We start from the raw sequence: 25,292 nt of genomic DNA on the forward strand, positions 1-25,292 counted from the left end.
GGAGGAAATTGCTGGGGCCTTGAGAAAAATCTTAGTATGAGTCGGAGCATGGAAGGCAGTGAATGGAACGTGAGGCTGCGCAGGTGCCTGACATCAGCCAGTAGCACGCAGAAGGTTTAAAAAGCAAAGAAACTCCAACGGGGTAAGTTCTGGTGAGTTTTTTGTTTCTTCAGAGTAGAAAGAATGCCAGGGAAGATGTTGGAATGCTCCTCTTGCAGGATGTGGGAAGTCAGGGAGGCCTCCGGTGTCCCTGACAATGACACCTGCAGGAGATGCATCCAGCTGTAGCTCCTGACAAACCGCGTTAGGGAACTGGAGCAGGAGCTGGATGACCTCCGGAACATTCGGGAGAATGAGGAGTTTACAGATAATAGCTTCAGGGAGGTAGTTACACCAAAGGCACAGAGCACAGGTAATTGGGTTACAGTCAGGCGAGGGAAGGGGAAAGGGCAGGCAGAGCAGGGTTCCCTTGTGGCCATTCCCGTCCACAACAGGTATACTGATTTAGATACTGTTGTAGGAGATGTCTTACCTGGGACAAGCTGCGGCAGCCCGATCTCTGGTACTGAGTCTGGTACTATAGCGCAGAAGGGAGGGTGGAAGAGGAGGAGAGCGGTTGAGATAGGGGTCTCGATAATCAGGTACAGACAGGAGGTTCTGTGGTCGTGACAGAGACTCCCGGATGGTTTATTGCCTCCAAGGTGCCAAGGTTGGGGATGATTCTGATTGCGTGCACAGCATTCTCAAGTGGGAAGGTGATCAGCCAGATTTCATAGTACACATCAGTACCAATGACGTAGGAAGGAAGAGTGAGGAGGTCCTGAAGAGACAGTACAGCGAGCTTGGTAGGAAGTTAAAAGCAGGACCCTGAGGGTAATAATCTCAGGATTGCTACCTGTGCCACGTGCCAATGAGAGTAAGGATGCTCAGGCAGATGAACATGTGGCTGAGGAACTGGTGTAGGGGGCAGGGTTTCAGATTTCTAGATCATTGGGACCTCTTCTGGAGCAGGTGGGACCTGTACAAGAGAGACAGGTTACACCTGAACTACATGGGGACCAATATACTTGCAGGGAACTTTGCTAGTGTTATTGGGGAGGGTTTACACTAGATTTGCAGGGGGATGGGAACCAGAGTGCCAGAGCAGATAGTGGAGCAGGGGTGAAAATAAATGATGTTAATAGTTCATGCAAAATCACAAATAGAAGAGTTGTGTGTGGTGGTAATAATCTTCTGAGGTGTGTCTATTTCAATGCCAGGAGTATTGTGGGGAAGGCAGACAGAGGGCGTGGATTGACACGTGAAATTATGACATAATAGCCATTAGTGAAACTTGGCTACAGAAGGGGCAGGACTGGCAGCTCAATGTTCCAGGGTTCCAATGTTTCAGAAGGATGAAGGTTGGGGGGTTGGGTGGCACTGCTAGTCAGGGAAAATGTTACAGCAGTGATCAGGCACGACAGATTAGAGGGCTTGTCTACCAAGGCCATATGGACGGAGCTGAGAAACAGGCAAGTTTTGACCACATTAATGGGGTTGTATTATAGACCATCCAATAGTCAGCGAGAATTGGAGGAGCAAATCTGCAGAGAGATAGTACACTACTGCCGGAAACATAGGTTTCAAGAACGGGAGCAGGGAGGTGTTGTTGCAATTATACAGGGCCTTGGTAAGGCAACACCTAGAGTTGTGATAATAGGGGATTTTAATTTTCCACATATAGACTGGGATTCCCATAGTGTTAAAGGTCTAGATGGGTTAGAGTTTGTAAAATGTGTTCAGGAAAATTTTCTAAATCAATATACAGAGGTACTAACTAGAGAGGATGCAATATTAGATCTCCTATTAGGAAATGAGTCAGGACAAGTGACAGAAGTGTGTCTAGGGGAACACTTTGGTTCCAGTGATCATAACGCCACTAGTTTCAACTTGATCATGGATAAAGATAGATCTGGTCTTCAGGTTGAGGTTCTAAACTGGAAAAAGATCAAATTTGAAGAAATGAGAAAGGATCTAAAAAGCGTGGATTGGGACAAGCTGTTCTCTGGCAAGGACGTGATTGGTAAATGGGAGGCCTTCAAAGGAGAAATTTTGAGAGTGCAGAGTTTGTATGTTCCTGTCAGGATTGAAGGCAAAGTGAATAAGAATAAGGAACCTTGGTTCTCGAGGGATATTGCAACTCTGATAAAGAAGAAGAGAGAGATGTATGACATGTAAAGGCAACAAATAAGATACTTGAGGAGTATAAAAAGTGCAAGAACTACTTCAGAAAGAAATCAGGAGGGCTAAAAAAAGACATGAGGTTGCTTTGGCAGTCAAGGTAAAGGATAATCTAAGAGCTTCCACAGGTATATCAAGAGCAAAATGATAGTAAGGGATAAGATTGGTTCTCTTGAAGATCAGAGTGGTTGGCTATGTTTGGAACCAAAAGAAATGGGGGAGATATTAAATGCGTTTTTTGCATCCGTACTTACTAAGGAAACTGGCATGGAGTCTATGGAAATAAGGCAAACAAGTAGGGAGGTGTGGGACCTATACAGATTAAAGGGGAGGAGGGTGCTTGCTGTCTTAAAGAACAGTACAGCACAGGAAACAGGCCCTTCAGCCTGCCAAGCCTGCGCCGCTCATTGGTCCAACTAGACCATTCTTCTGCATCCCTCCATTCCCAGTCTGCTCATGTGACTATAAATCCCCAGGACAAGACAGGGTATACCCTCGGACCTTGAAGGAGACTAGTGTTGAAATTGCAGAAGCCCTGGCAGATATATTTAAAATATCGGTATCTACGGGTGAGGTGCCGGATGATTGGAGAATAGCTCATGTTGTTATGTTGTTTAAAAAAGGCTCAAAAAGTAATCCAAGAAATTATAGGCCATTAAGTTTGACATCAATAGTAGGTAAATTATTGGAAGGAGTACTAAGAGATAGGATCTACAAATATTTGGATAAACAGGGACTTATTATGGAGAGTCAATATGGCTTTGTGTGTGGTAGGTCATGTTTAACCAATCTATTAGAGTTTTTCGAGGTTACCAGGAAAGTAGATGAAGGGAAGGCAGTGGATGTTGTCTACATGGACTTCAGTAAGGTCCCGCATGGGAGGTTAGTTAGGAAGGTTCAGTTGCTAGGTATACATGGAGAGGTAGTAAATTGGATTAGACGTTGGCTCAATGGAAGAAGCCAGCGAGTGGTAGTGGAGGATTGCTTCTCTGAGTGGAGGCCTGTGACTAGTGGTGTGCCACAGGGATCAGTGCTGGGTCCATTGTTGTTTGTCATCCATATCAATGATCTGGATGATAATGTGGTAAATTGGTTCAGCAAATTTGCTGATGATACAAAGATTGGAGGTGTAGTGGACAGTGAGGAAGATTTTCAAAGCTTGCAGAGGGAATTGGACCAGCTAGAAAAATGGCAGATGGAATTTAACGCAGACAAGTGTGAGTTATTGCACTTTGGAAGGACAAACCGAAGTAGAACGTACAGGACTCTGAAGAGTGCAGTTGAACAGCGGGATCTGGGAATACAGGTCCAGAATTCCCTAAAAGTGACGTCAATGTGGATAGGGTCGTAAAGAGTGCTTTTGGTACATTGGCCTTTATAAATCAGAGTACATAAGAACACAAGAAGTAGGAGCAGGAGTAGGAGTAGGCCATCTAGCCCTTCGAGCCTGCCCCACCATTCAATAAGATCATGGCTGATCTGAAGTGGCTCAGTTCCACTTTCCCACTTTCTCCCCATAACCCTTAATTCCCTTGCCTACCAAAAACCTATCTACCCTTGTCTTAAATATATTTAGCGAGGTAGTCTCCACCACTTCAACGGGCAGAGAATTCCAGAGATTCACTACCCTTTGAGTGAAGAAGTTCCTCCTCAACTCCATTCTAAACTGCGCCCCCCGCACCCCCTTATCTTGAGGCTGTGCCCTCTAGTCCTGCTGTCCTTTCTGAGCGGCAAGAATAAGAACATAATAAGAACATAAGAAATAGGAGCAGGAGTAGGCCATCTAGCCCTTCGAGCCTGCCCCGCCATTCAATAAGATCATGGCTGATCTGTCGTGTCTCAGTTCCACATTCCTGCCCTCTCCCCATAACCCTTAATCCCCTCGCTTATCAAAAACCTATCAAACCACATCTTAAATATATTTAGCGAGGCAGCCTCCACCACTTCAACGGGCAGAGAATTCCAGAGATTCACCACCCTTTGAGTGAAGAAGTTCCTCCTCAACTCTGTTCTAAACCGCACCCCCCCTTTATCTTGAGGCTGTGCCCTCTAGTCCTACTGTCCTTTCTGAGCAGGAAGAGCCTCTCCACCTCTATCCTATCCATCCCATTCATCATCTTATATGTCTCAATGAGATCTCCCCTCATTCTTCTAAACTCCAACGAGTACAGACCCAGTCTATTTAGTCTCTCTTCATAGTCCAACCCCCTCATCTCCGGTATCAGCCGAGTGAATTTCCTCTGCACTCCCTCCAAGGCCAAAATATCCTTGCGCAAGTGCGGCGACCAAAACTGCACATGGTACTCCAGCTGCAGCCTCACCAATGCTCTGTACAGTTGCAGCAAGATCACCCTGCTTTTATATTCTATCCGCCCCGCTATAAAGGCCAGCATCCCATTTGCCTTCTTGATCACCTGCTGCACCTGCAGACTGGGTTTTTGCGACTCATGCACAAGGACCCCCAGGTCCCTCTGCACCGTAGCATGCTGCAGCTTTTCGCCCTTTAAATAGTAATCCCTCCTACTATTATTTCTGCCAAAGTGGATAACCTCACACTTGCTAACATTGTACTCCATCTACCAGGTCCTCGCCCACTCGCTCAGCCTATCTAGATCCCTCTGCAGACTTTCCACACCCTCCGCACAAATTGCTTTTCCACTTATCTTTGTGTCATCAGCAAATTTCGTCAGCCTACACTCAGCCCCCTCCTCCAGATCATCTATATAAATGGTAAATAGCTGAGGCCCCAGCACCGAGCCCTGCGGCACTGCACTAGTTACCAACCACCATTCAGAATAGCACCCATTGATACCAACTCTCTGCCTCCTATTAGACAACCAATCCTCTATCCACGCTAACACCTTACCCCCAACTCCATGCCCCCTAACCTTCTGAAGCAACCTTTTGCGTGGCACCTTATCAAATGCCTTTTGAAAATCGAGAAACACTACATCCACCGGTTCCCCTCTGTCTACCGAGTATTGAGGATAAAAGTTGGAGTGTTATGGTAAAGTTATATAAGGCATTGGTGAGGCTGAATTTAGAGTATTGTGTACAGTTTTGGTCGCCTAGTTACAGGAAAGATGGAAATAAGGTTGAAAGAGTGCAGAGAAGGTTCACGAGGATGTTGCCGGGACTTGAAAAGCTGAGTTACAGAGAGAGACTGAATAGGTTAGTTTATTCTCTGGAGCGTAGAAGAATGAGAGGAGATTTGGTAGAGGTGTATAAGATTTTGATGGGTATAGGTAGAGTGAATGCAAGCAGGCTTTTTCCACTGAGGCTAGGGGAGAAAAAAAACCAGAGGGCATGGGTTAAGCGTGAAAGGAGAAGGTTTAAAGGGAATATTAGGGGGGGGGCTTCTTCACACAGAGAATGGTGGGAGTATGGAATTAGCTGCCGGATAAAGTGGTAAATGCGGGGTCAGTTTTAACATTTAAGAAAAACTCGGATGGGTTCATGGATGAGAGGGGTGTGGAGGGATATGGTCCAAGTGCAGGTCAGTGGGACTAGGCAAAAAATGATTTGGCACAGACAAGAAGGGCCAAAAGGCCTGTTTCTGAACTGTAAATTTTCTACTGTACTATTTGTAACCCCCCATCACTGGCCTCGGTTTGCAAAATTTCACTTACTGTCCTGTCTGGAGATAATATACATCTCTTTAACTTATGCTTAATGCTATCTCCACTCACATTGTCTGCACCTTTAAGACTTGTAAAGACTCGCATTCTAATCAATATTCTTTAAACTGAGTGGTATCTTTACATGCCCTGGTTGTGATCAGAACACCCCACTCACCTGACCTGAAAGCTAGTGGCGTTTGCTACCTAATAAACCTGTTGGACTTTAACCTGGTGTTGTGAAACTTCTTACTGTGTTTACCCCAGTCCAACGCCGGCATCTCCACATCATGACTACAGAGGAGGCCCCAGAGGATTAGAGAATAGCCAATGTAGTTCCTTTGTTTAAGAAGAGTAGCAATAATCCAGGTAATTACAGGCCAGTCAGCCTTACATAATTGCAGGGCAATTATTGGAGGGGATTCTTCGAGACAGGATTTATTTCCACTTGGAAATAAGTAGACGTATTAGTGAGAGGCAACACGGTTTTGTGAAAGGGAGATTGTGACTCACTAGCTTGATTGAGTTTTTTGAGGAATTGACGAAGATGATTGACGAGGGTAGGGGAATGGATGTCGTCCATATGGATTTCAGTAAGGCCTTAGATAAGGTCTCTCATGGCAGACTGGTGCAGAAGGTGAAGTTGCATGGGATCAGAGGTGAGTTGGCAAGGTCGATACAAAACTGGCTCGGTCAAAGAAGACAGACGGCAGCAGTGGGAGGGCTGTGACAAGTGGCATTCCTCAGGAATCAGTGCTGGGACCCTTGCTAGGAAAATGTAACTGGTTGATTAGTAAGGTTGCGGACAACAGAAAGGTTGGTGGATTTGTGGATAGCGATGAAGACCATCCAAGAATACAGCAGGATATAGATCAGTTGGAGAGTTAGGTGGAGAAATGGCAGATGGAGTTTAATCGAGACAAATGTGAGGTGGAAGGTCTAATACAGACGGGAAAATATACAGTAAATTGCAAAATCCTTAAGAGTATTGATAGGCAAAGGGATCTGGGGGTACAGGTACATAGGTCACAAACCAGCAATGCAGGTGGAGAAGGCAGTCAAGAAGGCATATGACATGCTTGCCTTCATTGGCCAGGGCATTGAGTTTAAAAATTGGCAAGTCGTGTTGCAGGTTTGTAGAACCTTATTAGGCCGCACTTGGAATTTAGTGTTCAATTCTGATCGCCGCACTACCAGGAAGATGTGGAGGCTTTGGAGAGGGTACAGAAAAGATTTACCAGGATGTTGCCTGGTATGGAGGGGTTGGAGGAACTTGGTCTGTTCTCACTGGAGCGACGGAGGTTGAGGGGCGATCTGATAGGAGTCTACAAGATTATGAGTGGCATGGACAGAGTGGATAGTCAGAAGCTTTTTCCCAGGGAGGAAGAGTCAGTTACTGGGGGCATAGGTTTAAGGTGTGACGGAAGGTTTAAAGGAGATGTACAAGGCAGATTTTTTACAGAGGGCGGTGGGTGCCTGGAACACATTGCTGGGGGAGATCGTGGAAATGGATACTTTTAAGGGACATCTTGACAAATACATGAATAAGATGGGAATAGATGGATACGGTCTCCAGAAGGATAGGGGGTTTTAGTTAATTCAGGCAGCATAGTTGGTGCAGGCTTGACGGGCCAAAGGGGCATTTCCTGTGCTGTATTTTCTTCATACTTTGTTCAAACACCATAACCACATATTTCCACTTCCATAACATCTTCCAATCATGGCCCTGTCTCAGCTCATCTGCTTTTGAAACCTTTGTTCATGTCTTTCTTACCACTAGACTTGATGATTCCAATGCACTTCCAACCCTTTGTAAACTTACTGCTTGTGCTATGCACCAAGGTCCATTTATTTATCACCTATGGGAATTGTGGGTTTCATGGGATCCAGGGAGAGCTAGCAAATTGGATTCAAAATTGACTCAATGGTAGAAAGCAAAGGGTGATGGCCAAAGGTTATTTCTCAGACTGAAGGCCTGTGACCAGTGGTGTGCCTCAGGGGTTGGTGTTGGGATCCTTGTTGTTTGTTGTTTATATATAAATGATTTGGATGTGAACGTACAAGGCATGGTTAGTAAGTGTGTGGATGATACTGAATTTGGAAGTATCGTTCATAGCAAAGGAAGTTATCAAAATTACAGGGGGATCTTGATCAGTTAGGGAAGTGGGCCAAAGATTGGCAAACGGATTTCAATGCAGATCAGTCTAAGGTGTTGCATTTTGGGAAGTCAAACCAGGGTAAGATTTGTACAGTAAATGGAGTACATTGTTGAAAGCAGCATCACACACATGACGTTGACCAATTATGTGATAGGTAGAATGATTTTTTGGACTGATGGCAGCATCTTATTAATGGAAAATACTAACTGTGTTCCCAATGCACAGTAGCAGCATTCAACTGCTTGTTTAACATGTCGTTTAAATTCTTGAGATACTGTGCCTTTCCAAGGGAGACCAGATGCTTTTCAGGTCCAAAGCTGGCAGCCTTTGAGCCGTTCGTGAGATATACATGATACACAACAAACAATGACCTGATCAAAATCACCCCCATCTATCGTGAGGTATCTTGTCAAAGGCTTTACTGAAGTTCATGCATACAATATGCACTGCCTTTCCCTCATCTATCATCTTTGTCACTTCCTCAAAAGGTGCTTAATGAGTATTTTGCCTCAGTTTTCATGGTGGAAAGTGATCTGGGAGGTTGTACTACAGGTTTGCGGCAGACTGAAAAAATTGAGTACGTGGACGTTAAGAAAGAGGATGTGTTGGAACTTTTAAATTCTATCAAGATAGATAAGTTGCCGGGACCGGATGGGATGCACCCCAGGTTATTGTGGGAGGTGAGGGAAGTGATTGCAGAGCCCCTGGCGATGATCTTGGCGTCATCGATGGAGACGGGAGAGGTTCCGGAGGTTGCGGACGTGGTTCCTATTTTCAAGAAAGGGAACAGGGATAGCCCAGGAAATAACCGACCGGTGAGTCTGACCTCAGTGATTGGTAAGTTGATGGACAGGATTCTGAGGGACAAGATTTATGAGCATTTAGAGAAGTTTAGAATGATCAGAAATAGTCAGCACGGCTTTGTCAAGGGCAGGTCGTGCCTTATGAGCCTAGTTGAGTTCTTTGAAAATGTGACTGAACACATTGACGAAGGAAGAGCGGTGGATGTGGTTTACATGGACTTCAGCAAGGCGTTTGATAAGGTCCCCCATGCAAGACTTCTTGAGAAGGTGAGAGGGCATGGGATCCAAGGGGCTTTGGCCTTGTGGATCCAGAACTGGCTTGCCTGCAGAAGGCAGAGAGTGGTTGTGGATGGGTCTTCTGCATGGAGGTCGGTCACCAGTGGAATGCCCCAGGGATCTGTTCTAGGACCCTTGCTGTTTGTCATTTTCATAAATGACCTGGATGAGGAAGTGGAGGGATGGGTTAGTAATTTCGCCGACGATACGAAGGTTGCTGGTGTTGTCGATAGTCTGGAGGGATGTCAGAAGTTGCAGCACGGATGCAAGACTGGGCAGAGAAGTGGCAGATGGATTTCAATGCGGATAAATATGTAGTGGTCCATTTTGGCAGGACCAACGGGATGCAGGAATACAATATCAAGGGTAGGAGTTTTAGCTGGGTTGAAGAGCAGAAGGATCTTGGGGTCTTGGTCCATAGGATTCTTAAATTGGCCTCGCAGGTGGAGGATGTGGTCAAGGCGGCATATGGTGTACTGGCCTTCATTAATCGAAGGATTGAGTTTAGGAGTCAGGAGGTAATGCTGCAACTTTATAGGACCCTTGTCAGACCCCACTTGGAGTACTGTGCGCAGTTCTGGTCGCCTCACTACAGGAAGAATGTGGAAACTATTGAGAGGGTGCAGAGGAGATTTACAAGGATGTTGCCTGGATTGGGAGGCATGCCTTATGAAGGTAGGTTGAGGGAGCTAGGTCTCTTCTCCCTGGAGAGATGAAGGTTGAGAGGCGACCTGATAAAGGTTTATAAAATGTTGAGAGGAATAGATAGGGTGGATTCTCAGAGGCTATTTCCCAGGGCTGAAATGGTCGCTACGAGGGGCCACAGGTTTAAGGTGCTGGGAAGCAAGTACAGAGGAGATGTTAGGGATAAGTTTTTCACTCAGAGGGCGGTGAGTGAGTGGAATCGGCTGCCGTCAGTGGTGGTAGAGGCGAACTCGCTGAGGTCTTTTAAAAGACTTCTGGATGAGTATATGGGATCTAATGGCATTGGGAGTTACAGATAGTTCTATGGCTTGGTAGGTATAGATGTGATCAGCGCAACTTGTGGGCTGAAGGGCCTATTTGTTCTGTAGTGTTCTATGACCTCCCCTTCACAAAACCATGCTGTCTATCACTAATAAGTCTATTTGTTTCCAAATGGAAATGAGTAAATGAGTAAAGGCTGATAGAAGCAGGGAACTCTGGATGTCTTGGGATAATGAGGCTTTGGTCAAGAAGGAGGAGGAAGCATTTGACATGCAAAGGCAGCTGGGGTCAGGTGGATTGCTTGAAGAGTATAGAGAGTGTCAGAGTAAAGTTGAGAGAGAAATCAGGAGGGCAAAATGGGGACATAAGGTTGTTTTAGCAGATGAGGCAAAGGAGAGTCCAAACAATTCCTACAAATATATAAAGGACAAAGAGTAACCAGGGGGACAGTAGGGCCTCTTAAGGATCGTCAAGAACATTTATGTGCGGAGCCAAAATAGAAGGGTGAGTTCCTAAATGAATATTTCTCATCAGTGTTTACTGTTGAGAAAGGCATGGATGTTAGGGAACTTGGGGAAACAAATAATAATCTTTGAGCAGTGTCGCTATTACAGAGGTGGTGGTGCTGGAAGTCTTAAAGTGCATCAAGGTAGATAAATTCCTGGGACCTGATGAAATGCATCCCAGGATGTTTTAGGAGGCTAGGGAGGAAATTGCACTCCCCTAGCAGAGATATTTGAATCATTGACAGCCACAGCTGAGCTGCCTGAAGATCGGAGGGTGGGAAATGTTATGTCTTTGTTTAAAAAGGGCTGCAGGGAAAAGCCTGGGAAATACAGGCCAGTGAGCCCAACGTCTGTGATGAGTAAGTTGTTAGAAGGTGTTCTGAGAGACAGGATCTACAGGCATTTAGAGAGTCAAGGACTGATTAGGGACAATCAGCATGGCTTTGAGAATGGAAAATCACGTCTCACGAATTTGACTGAAGATGGATGAGGGCAGTACACTTGATGTTGTCTACGTGGGCTTTGACAAGGTACCGCATAGTAGGTTGCTGCACAAAGTTAAGTCTCATGGGATCCAGTGTGAGGTAGTCAATTAGATACAAAATTGGCTTGATGACAGAAGCCTGAGGGTAGTTGTAGAGGCTTGTTTTTAAAACTGGAGGCCTGAGACCAGCAGTATGCCTTATGGATTGGTGTTCTGTCCACCATTATTTGTCATTTGTATTAAAGATTTGGATGAAAATTTAGAAGGTATGGTTAGTATGTTTACAGATGACATCAACATTGGTGGCACAGTGGACAGTGAAGGAGGTTATTTAGGATTGCAGTGGGATCTTCATCAATTGGGCCAGTAGGCTGATGAATGGCAAATGGAGTTTAATTTAGATAAATGCGAGGTGATGCATTTTGGTAGACTGATCCAGGGCAGGACTTACTCAGTTAATGGTAGGGCGTTGGGGAGAGTTATAGGACAAAGAGATTTAGGGGTACAGGTTCATACTCCTTGAAAGTGAAGTTACAGATGGACAGGGTGGTGAAGAAAGCATTTGGAATGATTGGTTTCATTGGTCAGAACACTGAATACAGGAATTGGAACGTCTTGTTGACCACACTTGGAATACACTTGGAATACTCTGTACAGTTCTGGTCACCCTATTATAAAGGATATTAAACTAGAAAGTGCAGAAAAAATTTACTAGGATGCTACTGGGACCTGATGGTTTGAATTATAAGGAGAGGCTGGACGGACTGGGACTTTTTTTCCTTGGAACATAGGGGTGCTCTTATAGAGATCTATAAAATAATGAAGGGCATAGATAAGGTAGATAGTTAACATATCTTTCCAAAGGCAGGGGAGTCTCAAACTAGACGGCATAGGTTTAAGGGGACAGATACCAAAGCGTCCAGAGGGGCAATTTTTTTTTTTACGTAGAGAGTGGTGAGTGTCTAGTACAAGCTGCCAGAGGTACTGGTAGAGGCAGGTATAATTTTGTCTTTTTAAAAGTGTTTAGACAGTTACATGGGACTCACCTGAAGGTGAGTGCTCCAAAAGCTCGCGATTCCAAATAAATCTGTTGGACTTTAATGTGGTGTTGCGAGATTTCTTATGGGTAAGATTGATATGGAGGGATATGGGCCATATGCACGTAATTTAAACTAGCCTAGTGGTTAAAAACTGGATGGCATGGACAAGTTGGGCTAAAGGGCCTGTTTCCATGCTGTAAACCTCTATGACTATGGACTTTGAGATAGGCTCAATGTGTACAAATCTTCACAGTAAGAAGTCTCACAATACCAGGTTAAAGTCCAACAGGTTTATTTGGAATTCCAAATAAACCTGTTGGACTTTAACCTGGTATTGTGAGACTTCTTACTGTGCTCACCCCAATCCAATGCCAGCATCTCCACATCACAAATCATCATGAGAGTGAAGTTCACTATAATGCGACATTTCTGTTTTCAAGAATATTTAAATATTATGTTCACAGAAAATTCAATTTGTAGATGTGTAATTGAAAAGGCTGCTATCCACTGAAGTCAGTCCAGGTAGAAAATATATTGTTATATAATCTTACGCCTTCATGATCTTCAGAGCCATGACATCTTTGCGCAGAGTGGAGAGTTCCTCCTCCTGTTTCTTTTTTTCCTTATGCAAAAACTGGATATAATCAATAGCTGCAAAAACAAAGAACAATTTTAACATTCTATCAAAATAAATGTTCCCCTACTAGAGTCACTAACAGTTACAGGTTGGGTGACTGGGCAAATCAATGGCAGATGTAGTATAATTTGGATAAATGTGAGGTTATTCACTTTGGAAGCAAAAACAAGGCGGCATATTACTACCTGAATGGCTGTAAATTGGGAGAGGGGAGTGTGCAGCAGGAGCTAGTGTCCTTGTGCACCAGTCGCTAAGGTAAGCATGCAGGTGTAGCAGGCAGTAAAGAAGGCAAATGGTATGTTGGCCTTCATTACAAGAGGTTTCGAGTACAAGAGCAGGGTTGTGTTGTTGCAATTATACAGGGCCTGAGTGAGGCCATACCTAGACTATTGTCAGTAGTTTTGGTCTCCTTTTCTGAGGAAGGGTGTTCTTACTTTCAAGGGAGTGCAGCGAACATTTACCAGGCTGATTCCAGGGATGACAGGACTGATGTATGAGAAGAGATTAACTAGGTTAGGATTGTTTTTGCTGGAGTTCAGACAAATGAGGGGGGTTCTCATAGAGACTTACAAAATTCAAACAGGACTGGACAGGGTAGATGCAGGAAGGATGTTCCCGATGGTGGGGGAGTCCAGAACCAAGCTAACAGTCTGAGGATTCAGGGTAGACCATTTAAGATGGAGGTGAAGATACATTTCTTCGCCCAAAGAGTGGTGAGCCTGTAGAATTCATTACCACAGGAAGGAGTTGATGCCAAAACATTGAATGTATTCAAGAGGCAGCTGGAGATATAGCACTTGGGGCAAATGGGATCAAAGGTTATGTGGGAACAAAGCAGATTTAGACTATTGAGTTGGATGATCAGCCATGAACGTAATGAACAACGGAGCTGGCTCAAAGAGCCAAATGGCCTCCCCCGCTCCTATCTTCTATCTTACCCATCTTCTGAACTCTTGAACTACGCCTGCTGCTCAAAGGAGACGACCAGAACTCTATTCTATGAAAGCTTTTGTATAAGAACAGAGATGATTTTTTTCACTCTGACGAAGGGTCATCCAGATTCAAAACACTGGCTCTATTTTCTTTCCACAGATGCTGTCAGATCTGTAGAGATTTTCCAGCATTTTCTGTTTTGTGGAGCATTTCTTTGCTATGTTCTCCAGATCCAATTTGTAGATGTTAATTTCCACCCAAGTGATGGGACTGTATTGAAACCAAGATGACTTTAAATTCAGAGCTCTACTTCAAGATCCATTCCTCTTATTTTATTACTTGTTTTGTTGCTAACTGGTTAGAATCATAGAAAAACTACAGCACAAACAGGCCCTTCGGCCCACAAGTTGCGCCAATCTTATCTCTACCTACTAGGCTTACCTATAACCCTCAATCCTATTAAGTCCCATGTACTCATCCAGAAGTCTCTTAAATGACCCTAATGAATTTGCCTCCACCACCACCGACGGCAGCCGATTCCACTCACCCACCACCCTGAGTGAAAAAACTTACCCCTGACATCTCCTCTGTACCTACTCCCTAGCACCTTAAACCTGTGTCCTGTTATGACAGCCATTTCAGCCCTGGGGAAAAGCCTCTGAGAGTCCATCTGATCAATAACTCTCATCATCTTATACACCTCTATCAGGTCCCCTCTCATCCTTCATCTCTCTAAGGAGAAAAGATCGAGCTCTCTCAACCTATCCTCATAAGGCATGCCACTCAATCCAGACAACATTCTTGTAAATCTCCTCTGCACCCTTTCTATGGCTTCCACATCCTTCCTATAATGAGGCAACCAGAACTGAGCACAGTACTCCAAGACCAGGATCTTGTACAGCTGCAGCATTATCTCCCGACTCCTAAACTCAGTTCCTCGATTGATGAAGGCCAGTACACCATACGCCTTCTTAACCACATCCTCTACCTGCGAAGGTGATTTGAGAGTCCTATGAACCCGGACCCCAAGATCCTTCTGATCTTCCACACTGCTAAGAGTCTTACCCTTCATTTTATTTTCCTTCATCCCATTTGACCTGCCAAAACGTACCACTACACATTTATCTGGGTTGAAGTCCATCTGTCACTTCTCCGCCCAGTCTTGCATCCTATCTATGTCACGCTGCAACTTCTGACATTGCTGGTTGAATTTAATAATGGGTTTGTGTGCTATACTTTTTGGCAATATTAAATGTGTTCAGTAATCAGAACATAAGAAATAGGAGCAGGAGTAGACCATCTAGCCCTTCGAGCCTGTCCCGCCATTCAATAAGATCATGGCTGATCTGAAGTGGATCAGTTCCACTTTCCCACTCTCTCCCCATAACCCTTAATTCCCTTGTCTGTCAAAAACCTATCTACCCGTGACTTAAATATATTTAGTGAGGTAGCCTCCACCACTTCAACGGGCAGAGAATTCCAGAGATTCACCACCCTTTGAGTGAAGAAGTTCCTCCTCAACTCCGATCTAAACTGCACCCCCCCTTATCTTGAGGCAGTGCCCTCTAGTCCTGCTATCCTTTCTAAGCGGGAAGAATAAGAACATAAGAACATAAGAACATAAGAAATAGGAGCAGGAGTAGGCCATCTGGCCCTTCGAGCCTGCCCCGCCATTCAATAAGATCATGGCTGATCTGTCGTGGCTCAGTTCCACTTTCCCGCCCTCTCCCCATAACCCTTAATCCCCTCTCTTATCAAAAACCCATCAACCCGCTTCTTAAAAATATTTAGCGAGGCAGCCTCCACCACTTCAACGGGCAGAGAATTCCAGAGATTCACCACCCTTTGAGTGAAGAAGTTCCTCCTCAACTCCGTTCTGAACCGCCCCCCCTTTATCTTGAGGCTGTGCCCCCTAGTCCTACTGTCTTTTTTGAGCGGGAAGAGTCTTTCCACCTCTATCCTATCCATCCCATTCATCATCTTATACGTCTCAATGAGATCTCCCCTCATTCTTCTAAACTCTAACGAGTACAAGCCTAGTTTATTCAGCCTCTCCTCATAGCTCAACCCCCTCAACTCCGGTATCAGCCTAGTAAACCTCCTCTGCATTCCCTCCAAGGCCAAAATATCCTTGCGCAAGTGCGGCGACCAAAACTGCACACAGTACTCCAGCTGCAGCCTCACCAGTGCCCTGTACAGTTGCAGCAAGACCTCCCTGCTTTTATATTCTATCCCCCTCACTATAAAGGCCAGCATCCCATTCGCCTTCTTGATCACCTGCTGCACCTGCAGACTGGGTTTTTGCGACTCATGCACAAGGACCCCCAGGTCCCGCTGCACCCTAGCATGCTGCAGCTTTTCGCCCTTTAAATAGTAATCCCTCCTACTATTATTTCTGCCAAAGTGGATAACCTCACACTTGCTAACATTATACTCCATTTACCAGGTCTTCACCCACTCGCTTAGCCTATCCAGATCCCTCTGCAGACTTTCCACACCCTCCGTGCAATTTGCTTTTCCACTCATCTTCGTGTCATCAGCAAATTTCGTCACCCTACACTCAGCCCCCTCCTCCAGATCATCTATATAAATGGTAAATAGCTGAGGCCCCAGCACCGATCTTTGTGGCACTCCACTAGTTACCAACCGCCAATCAGAATAGCACCCATTGATACCAACTCTCTGCCTCCTATTAGACAGCCAATCCTCTATCCACGCTAACATCTTACCCCCAACTCCATGCCCCCTAACCTTCTGAAGCAACCTTTTGTGAGGCACCTTACCAAACGCCTTTTGAAAATCTAGAAACGCCACATCCACTGGTTCCCCTCTGTCTACCACACTAGTCACATCCTCATAGAAATCCAATAAATTTGTCAAACACGACTTCCCCTTAATGAATCCGTGCTGCGTCTGCTCTATCAAACCATTCTTTTCTAGGTGTCTCGCTATTTCTTCTTTGATGACGGATTCGAGCATTTTTCCAACTACAGACGTTAAACTAACCAGCCTATAATCCCCTGCCTTTTGTCTGCTACGTTTTTTAAACAGCAGCGTAACATTAGCCGTTTTCCAATCTTCTGGCACTTCCCTGGAATCCAGCGAATTTTGGTAAATAATCACTGAGGCATCCACTATCACCTCTGCCACTTCTTTCAGAACCCTGGGATGCATTCCATCCGGTCCTGGGGACTTGTCCACCATCAGTCCCGTTAGTCTATCAAGCACTACCTCTCTAGTGACAGTAATCGCACTCAGGCCTTCAACTCCTACCATCCTTCTATCTTTAATATCTGGCAAACTATTCGCGTCCTCCTCCGTGAAGAACCGAGGCAAAAAACTTAATAAGGCCTCAGCCATTTCCTCATCTCCCACCACTAAATCCCCCCTCTCATCCTCTAAGGGTCCAACATTTCCTTTCCCATTTGGAAATTGCTAAACTTGAGAATGTGCTTTTTCTGTAGGTTTTAGGAATTTGCTGAATGACCGTATCCCACAAAGGAATAAGGAGCGGTCAGAGACAGAAATAAGCTTCTGATCCATAACAGTGTTGCCAATTAGAGCTGTAGTAATGTTCAGAGGTAGAACATATTTTCCATCAGGAAATACAATAATGCCCACTAAACATTAAAATGCAGAATCATACATACTTTTCTGTAGAACTGTGGCTTTGCTCAGTTTCTGGGATCCAATCAAGAAATCTTGTTGTTGGCATGTAGGGACGATTGACTGTAAGTCATCATATCCTTTCTGTGAGATAGTCATTTAAAAATTGTTCAGATAGCCAGGTTGTTAATTATAATTTGCTGTACAAACCTTAAACCAAGCTTCAAAGCTGCAGTTTCTAAATTTAAATCTCGCACCTTAATGGCATCCCGTCTCTTTTGTTCAGCCTGTGTGTGAGCTTGTCTCCTTCGATCTTTATAAGTCTCTTTATATGCAAGTTCCTGCCTGTAGTCACTATCTTCATCATCTGCAGTTGGAGAACAATCATTGTCTGTCATGCATTCGGCTACAAGGAAAGAGAACGTTTCAATCACTTCATTAACAGTGAAGTTTTTTTAGATCTTCGTCTAAGTGACAGAAGATCATAAATATTGCTAGAGTCAATTAACTGTAATTAACCTATCGTAGTGTTTGGTCTACACCGTTGAAATCTTCAGTGGTTTACTAGATAAATACTCCACACAGCAGAAGGATCTTCTGAACTAGCTTGGTGGAAATGAAGACATGACAATAAGTCTGGAGTTACTAACAGTTACCCAACTTCTGAACTCTTCAGCTACGCCTGCTGCTCAAATAAGGCATGACCTGAATTTCATTCTATGAAAGCTTTCATAAACAGAAGAGGACTCCCTAAATCCAATTTGTAGATGTTAACTTCCACCCGAGTGATGGAACAAGGTCGAAACCAAGACAAATTTTTTAAAAATCCATCCTCTGGTCACCCTATTTTAGGAAGGATATTATTGGACAAGAAAGAGTGCAGAAAAGATTTACTAGGCTGCTACCGGGGCTTGATTAGGGCAAAAAGGGGTCATGAAATGTTCTCAGCAGACAGGATTAAGCAGAATCCTAAGGCATTTTATTCATATGTTAGGAACAAAAGAGTTGTCAGGGAAAAAACCATCGGACCTCTCAGGAACAAAGGAGGGGAATTATGCTTAGAGCCCAAGGAGTTAGGGGACATCCTAAATGAATACTTTACATCAGTGTTCACAAAGGAGAGGGACGTGTTAACTGGGAGTGTCTCAGAGGGAAGTGTTGACCCGTTAGAGAAAATCTCCGTTACAAGGGAGAAAGTGTTAGGTTTTTTAGGGAACATTAAAACTGACAAATCCCCAGGGCCTGATGGCATCTATCCTAGACTGCTCAGGGAGACAAGAGATGAAATTGCTGGGCCTCTGACAGAGATCTTTGTCTCTTCATTGGACACAGGTGAGGTCCCTGAGGATTGGAGGATAGCGAACGTGGTACCATTATTTAAGAAGGGTAGCAAGGATAACCAAGGATAATAGGCCGGTCAGCTTGACGTCCGTGGTAGGGAAATTGTTGGAGAGGATTCTTAGAGCTAGGATGTGTGCGCATTTAGAACGGAACTATCTCATTAGTGACAGACAGCATGGTTTTGTAAGAGGGAGGTCATGCCTCACAAATTTGGTGCAGTTTTTTTGAGGAGGTGATAAAAACAGTTGACGAGGGTAGAGCCATGGATGTTGTCTTTATGGATTTCAGTGAAGTGTTTGACAAAGTCCCTCATGGCAGGTTGGTACAAAAGGTTAAATCTCATGGGATAAAAGGAGAGCTGGCTAGATGGGTAGAGAACTGGCTTGGCCACAGAAGACAGAGGGTAATAGTGGAAGGGTCTTTTTCCGGCTGGAGGTCTGTGACCAGTGGTGTTCCGCAGAGCTCTGTATTGGGACCTCTGCTATTTGTGATTTATATGAATGATTTGGAAGAAGGTGTAACTGGTGTGATCTTGCAGATGACATGAAGATGGCTGGACTTGCGGATAACGATGAAGATTGTCAAAGAATACAGCAGGATATAGATAGACTGGAAAACTGGGTGGAGAAATGGCAGATGGAATTTAATCCAGATAAATGTGAAGTGATGCATTTTGGTAGGACTAATGTAGGGAGGAGCTATACAATAAATGGCAGAACTATCAAAAGTATAGACGCACAGAGGGACCTGGGTGTGCAAGTCTACAGATCCTTGAAGGTGGCAGCACAGGTGGAGGTGGTGGTGAAGAAGGCATATGGCATACTTGCCTTTATAGGACGAGGTATAGAATATGAAAATTGGAGTCTGATGTTACAGCTGTATAGAATGTTGGTTAGGTCACATTTGGAGTACTGCGTCCAGTTCTGGTCACCGCACTACCAGAAGGACGTGGAGGCTTTGGAGAGAGTGCAGAGAAGGTTTACCTGGATGTTGCCTGATATGGTGGGTCTTAGCTATGAGGAGAGATTGGGTAAACTGGGGATGTTCTCCCTGGAAAGTCGGAGAATGAGGGGAGACCTAATAGAGGTATATAAAATTATGAGGGGTATGGATAGGGTGAACAGTGGGAAGCTTTTTCCCAGGTCGGAGGTGACAAACACGAGGGGTCACAGGTTCAAGGTGAGGGGGGCAAGGTATAAGTCAGATACCAGAGGGACGTATTTCACACAGAGGGTGGTGGAGGCCTGGAATGCGCTGCCAAGCGGGGTGGTGGAGGCGGACGCACTGGGATTGTTTAAGACTTATCTGGATAGTCACATGAGCAGACTGGGAATGGAGGGATACAGGAGAATGGTCTAGTTTGACCAATGAGTGGCACAGGCTTGGAGGGCCGAAGGGCCTGTTTCCTGTGCTGTATTGTTCTTTGTTGATTATCTGAGTTAAAAGAAGAGGTTGGATAGACTGGGACTTTTTACCCTGGAGTATAGGAGGCTTAGGGGTGATCTTGTTGAGATCTATAAAACAATGAAGGAAAATAGATAATGTATAGTCAACATCTTTTTCTAAAGTTCAGGAGTAAAACCAGAGGACCGAGGTTTAAGGTGAGAGGGGAGAGATACTAAAGAGTCCAGAGGGGCAATTTTTTCACACAGAAGGCAGCAAGTGTTTGGAATAAGCTGCCAGAAGTAGTAGAAGAAGCAGGTACAATTTTGTCTTTCAAAAAGCATTTAAACAGTTAAATGGATCAGATGGGTATAGAGGGTTATGGGCCAAATGGGACTAGCTTAATCGTAAAAACTGGGTGGCATGGAAATGTTGGGCTGAAGGGCTTGTTTCCATGCTGTAAATCTCTATGAAAGTAAATTTAGACTTCTACCTTGAGGACCCATTCCTCCTCTTACTTGTTTTGTTGCTAATTGGTTGGATTGAATAATTGGTTTGTATGCTGCATCTTTTGACAATAATAAATGCGTTCAGTAATGTTTCCTTTCCCATTTGGAAATCTCCAAACTTGAGAACGTTCAGAACATCAGCTAGAGTGGCAGAAAGACAAAAATATTGAATCAAACGAGAGTCCCACTCATGAGTCCAGTAATCCCTGAGTAAAGTGTACTTGCAGGACCGTATGATCAAATAATCTCCAAGATTTTAGCCTAAATCACCTGCAGAATAATCAGTATGTGCATGTAATGGGAAACTCTGGCAGCAACAGAAACTCCAAACCCAATACAAAATGATCTGTCAGCTGGGATTTAAAAATAATTAAATGTTACTTATAGTTTAAAATGAACAAAATATTTTTAAAATTATCTTTCAATTGTATAAATACAGACTGACATAATATAAACACTTTAACACCAAGCATCACTGAACCTAACATGTTATCTAATGAAAATACAGCTAAAGCTACCAGTCCCTCAGTCACAGGGAAAACACGCAGCTGGGGAATTGCCAAGAGTCAAAACACCTGGAAAATCCACCTGGAAAAAAATAGAAAAGCTACTTGGAAAACACTGGAAAAACCACCAGGAGAAAACACTAGATTCCAGAAACTAAACTGAATCAACCCTGGAGCCAAGTGCCTAACACCTAAACATCTCTCCTAGTAACACAATCTGAACAGGATTAATCTTGGCATCTGCTCCCTATGCTCCACTCTGAGGGTCTCTGATGACAGTCCAAACTTCTATCCAGAATACTGCTTCTGCTGACCATCAAGCACCTAGTGTGTAGCTTCATTGGCACCTCCCCTGACTGCAATAAACAATACTGAAAACACCATCAGAGTAAAAAGAAACTTTGACATAAGAAAATTGTGGGGAGGTGGGGCAAAGAAATGAAAAAGACGACGCACAAACTGCAAAATTAAGGAAAATATTAAAAACAAACGAGCTCAACATCCAGAGTGCAGGACAAACCAACGGACTATACCGAACATAAGGTTAATTCTACTCCCCTTTCTCTGAATTCCCAAAATACCCACATCACCAATACCTTGCCCTGAAAAGTTAACAAATGCCTGGTGTAGGGAGTCACAGGCAAAGATCAGGATAAAATTCAAAGATGCAATTATAGTAACAAGTTGCATAGGATTTCATCATCTATTCCTTCTTCCTATCTGTCCAATGCAAAACACCACAGGACTACTTTATTTTGAATTTTCACTTCTGCTGAAGACAAAATTGAAAGAGAAAAGAAATTAACTTTTAAAGAGACTAATTTTCTTGTTGTAAATTTCCAGCATTCCCTTTAATTTTTATAGTAGGCTAGTGTGCAAAGCCCTGGCTCTCCTGAACTGCAATTAGCCACCAGAAGAAGCAGCTGCAGAGTGCAATATAATTGTGAACTCATTACCTGTGTTAGGTACAGAGGAAGCACTGGTGGAGCCTGCGTTGGATGTTATGCTGTTTGCTCTTGACACGATGCCTCCTTTTCTAGTGCTGTCAGCAAAGAATCCTGGGTCAACAGATCAAGTTATTGAATACAAGTTGTCAGCTAATATGTCACACATGAAAGAGAACAGTCTGCAGTTAAATCTGACTTTTATATTTATGTTATAAATAGCGAGTCAGGTTTACAAAGCACCTTTCACTAGTTTAGGACAGTCCAAAAACTTTCCAGCTAATTAAGGCAATTTATTTGAATTGCAGTTATTGTTGTAAAGGAGGAAACATAACATCTAATTTTCAAATAACAATCTCTCACGAATAGCAATATGATAATGACCATATAATGTGATTTGATGATTTGACTGAGGGATAAACATTGGCCAGGCAATGAAAGAAAACTTTACTGTTTTCTTCAAAATAATCTTTGAAGTAGAATTCACAAGTTTCATGCCAGAAATAAACTGTAACCTAAGTGCTAAAAACTCAGGAAATGAATATTAGCAGAAAAAAATTGGTGGAGAAATTGAAGGGATTACAATCAAACAAATTTCAGGGATCTGACAGCTTACACATTAGGATTTTAAAAGAAAGAACTGCAGAAATAGTGGACGTGCTGGCTATAATTTTCCAAAATTACCTTTGTTTCAATCTAATGGCACCATTCTGGACCTAAGAACAATACAGGAACAGGCCCTTCAGCCCACCAAGTCTCTGCTGACACAGATGTTTCTCTAATGTAACATTTTCTTGCATGGTCCATATCCTTCTATCTCTGCCTATTCACAAATCTATCCAGATGCCTCTTGAACGTTGTTATAAAATCTACTTCCATCAACTCCTCTGGCTGCACATTCCAGGCATTCACCACCCTGTACATGAAAAACTTGCCTTTTGCATCTCTTTTAAACTTCCCCCTCTCACTTTCAACCTATGCCCCTGAATAATTGACACCTCAACCCTGGGAAAAAGCCTTTGACTATCCACTGTATTCAAGCCTGTCATAATCTTGTAAACCTCTATCAGGTCTCCCCCTCATCCTCCAACACTCTAATGAAAACATCCAAGTTTGTTCAATCTTTATTCATAATCTATATCCTCCAAACTAGGCAACATGCTAGTAAATTTCTTCTGCACCCTTTCCAATGCATCAACATCCTTCCAGTAGTGTGGCAACCAGAATGGTACACAATACTCCAAATGTGGCCCAACTAAGCATGCCGAATGCCTTCTTCACCACTCTGTTCACCTGTGACTCCACTTTCAAGGAGCTATGAATCTGTACCCCTAGATTTTTTTTGTTCTATAATCCTTCTCAACACCCTACCATTAGCTGATTAGGTCCAGCCCTTGTTCAATCTACCAAAATGCATCACCTTGCATTTACCTAATGCCACTCATCAGACCACTGGCCTAATTGATCAAAATCCCATTGCAATCCGAGGTAACCTTCTTCACTGTCCACTGTGCCACCAGTCTTGATGTCATCTACAAACTTACTAACCATGCCTCCTAAATTCTCATCCAAATCAAAGTTTGTGCGACATAATCTCCCCTTCATAAAAGCATGTTCCTTATCACTAATAAGCCTATTTTCTTCCAGATGTGAGTGCATTCTGTCCCTAAGAATCTCCTCCAATAATGTCCCCACCACTGATGTAAGGCTCACAGGCCTGTAATTTCCCAGATTGTCTCTTCTGCACTTTTTAAACAGAGGAACAACACTAGCTATTCTCCAATCCTCTGGTACCTCTCCTGTGGCTAAAGGGGATACAAAGTTTTTGGCTAAGGCCTGAGCAATTTCTTCCCTTGCCTCTCTCAGTATTCTGGGATAGACACTATCTGGCCCTGGGGATTTGTTCAACTTAATGCTTTTCAAATCCTCCAATACCTCCTCCCTTTTTATCTCAGTATGTACTAGAATGTCAATATCTTCCTTTCTCCACTCACCATTCATCATATCCTTCTCCTTTGTGAATACTGATACAAAGTACTCTTTAAGGACCTCATCCACCACATCTGGCTCCACACACAAATTCTCTCTACTGTCCTTGAATGGATCCACCCTTTCCTTAGCTAGTCTCCTCCTCCTGACATGCTTAAAAGCTTTGGGATTCTCCTTAATCCTGCCTGCCAGACATTTCATGGCTCCTTTTAACCCTCGTCAGTCCCTGTTTAAGCTCTTTCCTGCTCTCTTTTGTATTTCTCAACAGCCTTATCTGTTTTCAATTTCCTGAAATTTATGTACACCTCCCTCTTTTTCACTAAGCTCACAACCTTTCTTGTCATCCAGCGTTCCCGAATCTTGCCATCTTTATCTTTCATTTTTACATACTTGTCTTCAATTGTTAACAACTGACTTTTAAAAGACTCCCACACATCAGATGTGGATTTACCCTCAAACCACCACCCCCACTCGACATTCCCAAGCTTCTGCCTAATATTGTTGTAATTAGCCTTCCCACAGTTTAGTACCTTCACTCTGGGATTAGAAACATAGAAGCAGGAGTAGACCATTCGGCCCTTTGAGCCTGATCTGCCATTCATTTTGATCATGGCCGATCATCGAATTCAATATCCTGATCCCTCCCCCTTCCCCCCATATCTCTTGATCCCTTTAGCTCCTAGAGCTCTATCTAATTTCTTCTTGAAATCAGACATTTTGGTCTCAACTACATTCTGTGATAGAGAATTCCACACATTCACCATCCTCTGGGTGAAGAAATTTCCCATCACCTTAGTTCTAAAAGGTTTACCCCTTATCCTCCAACTGTGGTCTTTAGTTCTGGACTCCCTCACCACTGGGGCCATTCTTTCGGAATCTACCCTGTCTAACCCCATTAGAATTTTGTAAGTTTCTATGAGATCCCACTTATCTTCTAAACTCCAATGAATGTAAACCTAGTCTCTCCTGCCATCCCATGCTTCAGCCTGGTAAACCTTCGCTATGCTTCTTCTATATTTCTCAGATAAAGACACCAAAATTGCACACAATACTCCAGGTGTGGCCTCACCAACACCCTATACAATTGCAGCAAAACATCCCTATCCCTATGCTCAAATCCTCTCACTATGAAGGCCAACGTACCGCTTTCTTTACTGTGTGCTGTTTCTTCTTGCTTACTTTTAGCAACTGATGCATGAGAACTCCAAGGTCTCGTGAGTATCCACCTCTCTCAATTTACACTTATTTAAGTAATAATTTTTCTTCCTTTTATTGCTACTGAAGTGGGTAATCTCACATTTATCCACATTATACTGCATCTGCCAGGCATATGACCACATACACAACTGTCCAAATCATGCTGAAGCATCTCT

At 43.8% G+C, this 25,292-nt stretch overlaps 1 protein-coding gene across 2 annotated transcripts in view; it reads right to left on the reverse strand.

Moving 5' to 3' along the window:
- mlx (MAX dimerization protein MLX) overlaps nt 1-25,292 on the reverse strand; it is a 55,135-nt gene that overhangs the window by 3,687 nt on the left and 26,156 nt on the right. The window contains exons 3-6 of one of the 2 annotated variants that reach the window (XM_080213474.1): nt 21,943-22,044; nt 17,505-17,614; nt 17,292-17,391; nt 12,623-12,722 (exon numbers count right to left, since the gene is read on the reverse strand). In XM_080213474.1, the coding sequence (XP_080069600.1) occupies nt 12,623-12,722; nt 17,292-17,391; nt 17,505-17,614; nt 21,943-22,044 (412 nt within the window). Of the gene's footprint in view, nt 1-12,622; nt 12,723-17,291; nt 17,392-17,504; nt 17,654-21,942; nt 22,045-25,292 lie in introns of both variants that reach the window. The other variant, XM_080213473.1, reaches the window with a different exon arrangement.

This window comes from Carcharhinus amblyrhynchos, chromosome 27 (genome assembly GCF_965287045.1).
Source record: "Carcharhinus amblyrhynchos chromosome 27, sCarAmb.v2.hapA, whole genome shotgun sequence".
Lineage (NCBI taxonomy): Eukaryota > Metazoa > Chordata > Chondrichthyes > Carcharhiniformes > Carcharhinidae > Carcharhinus > Carcharhinus amblyrhynchos.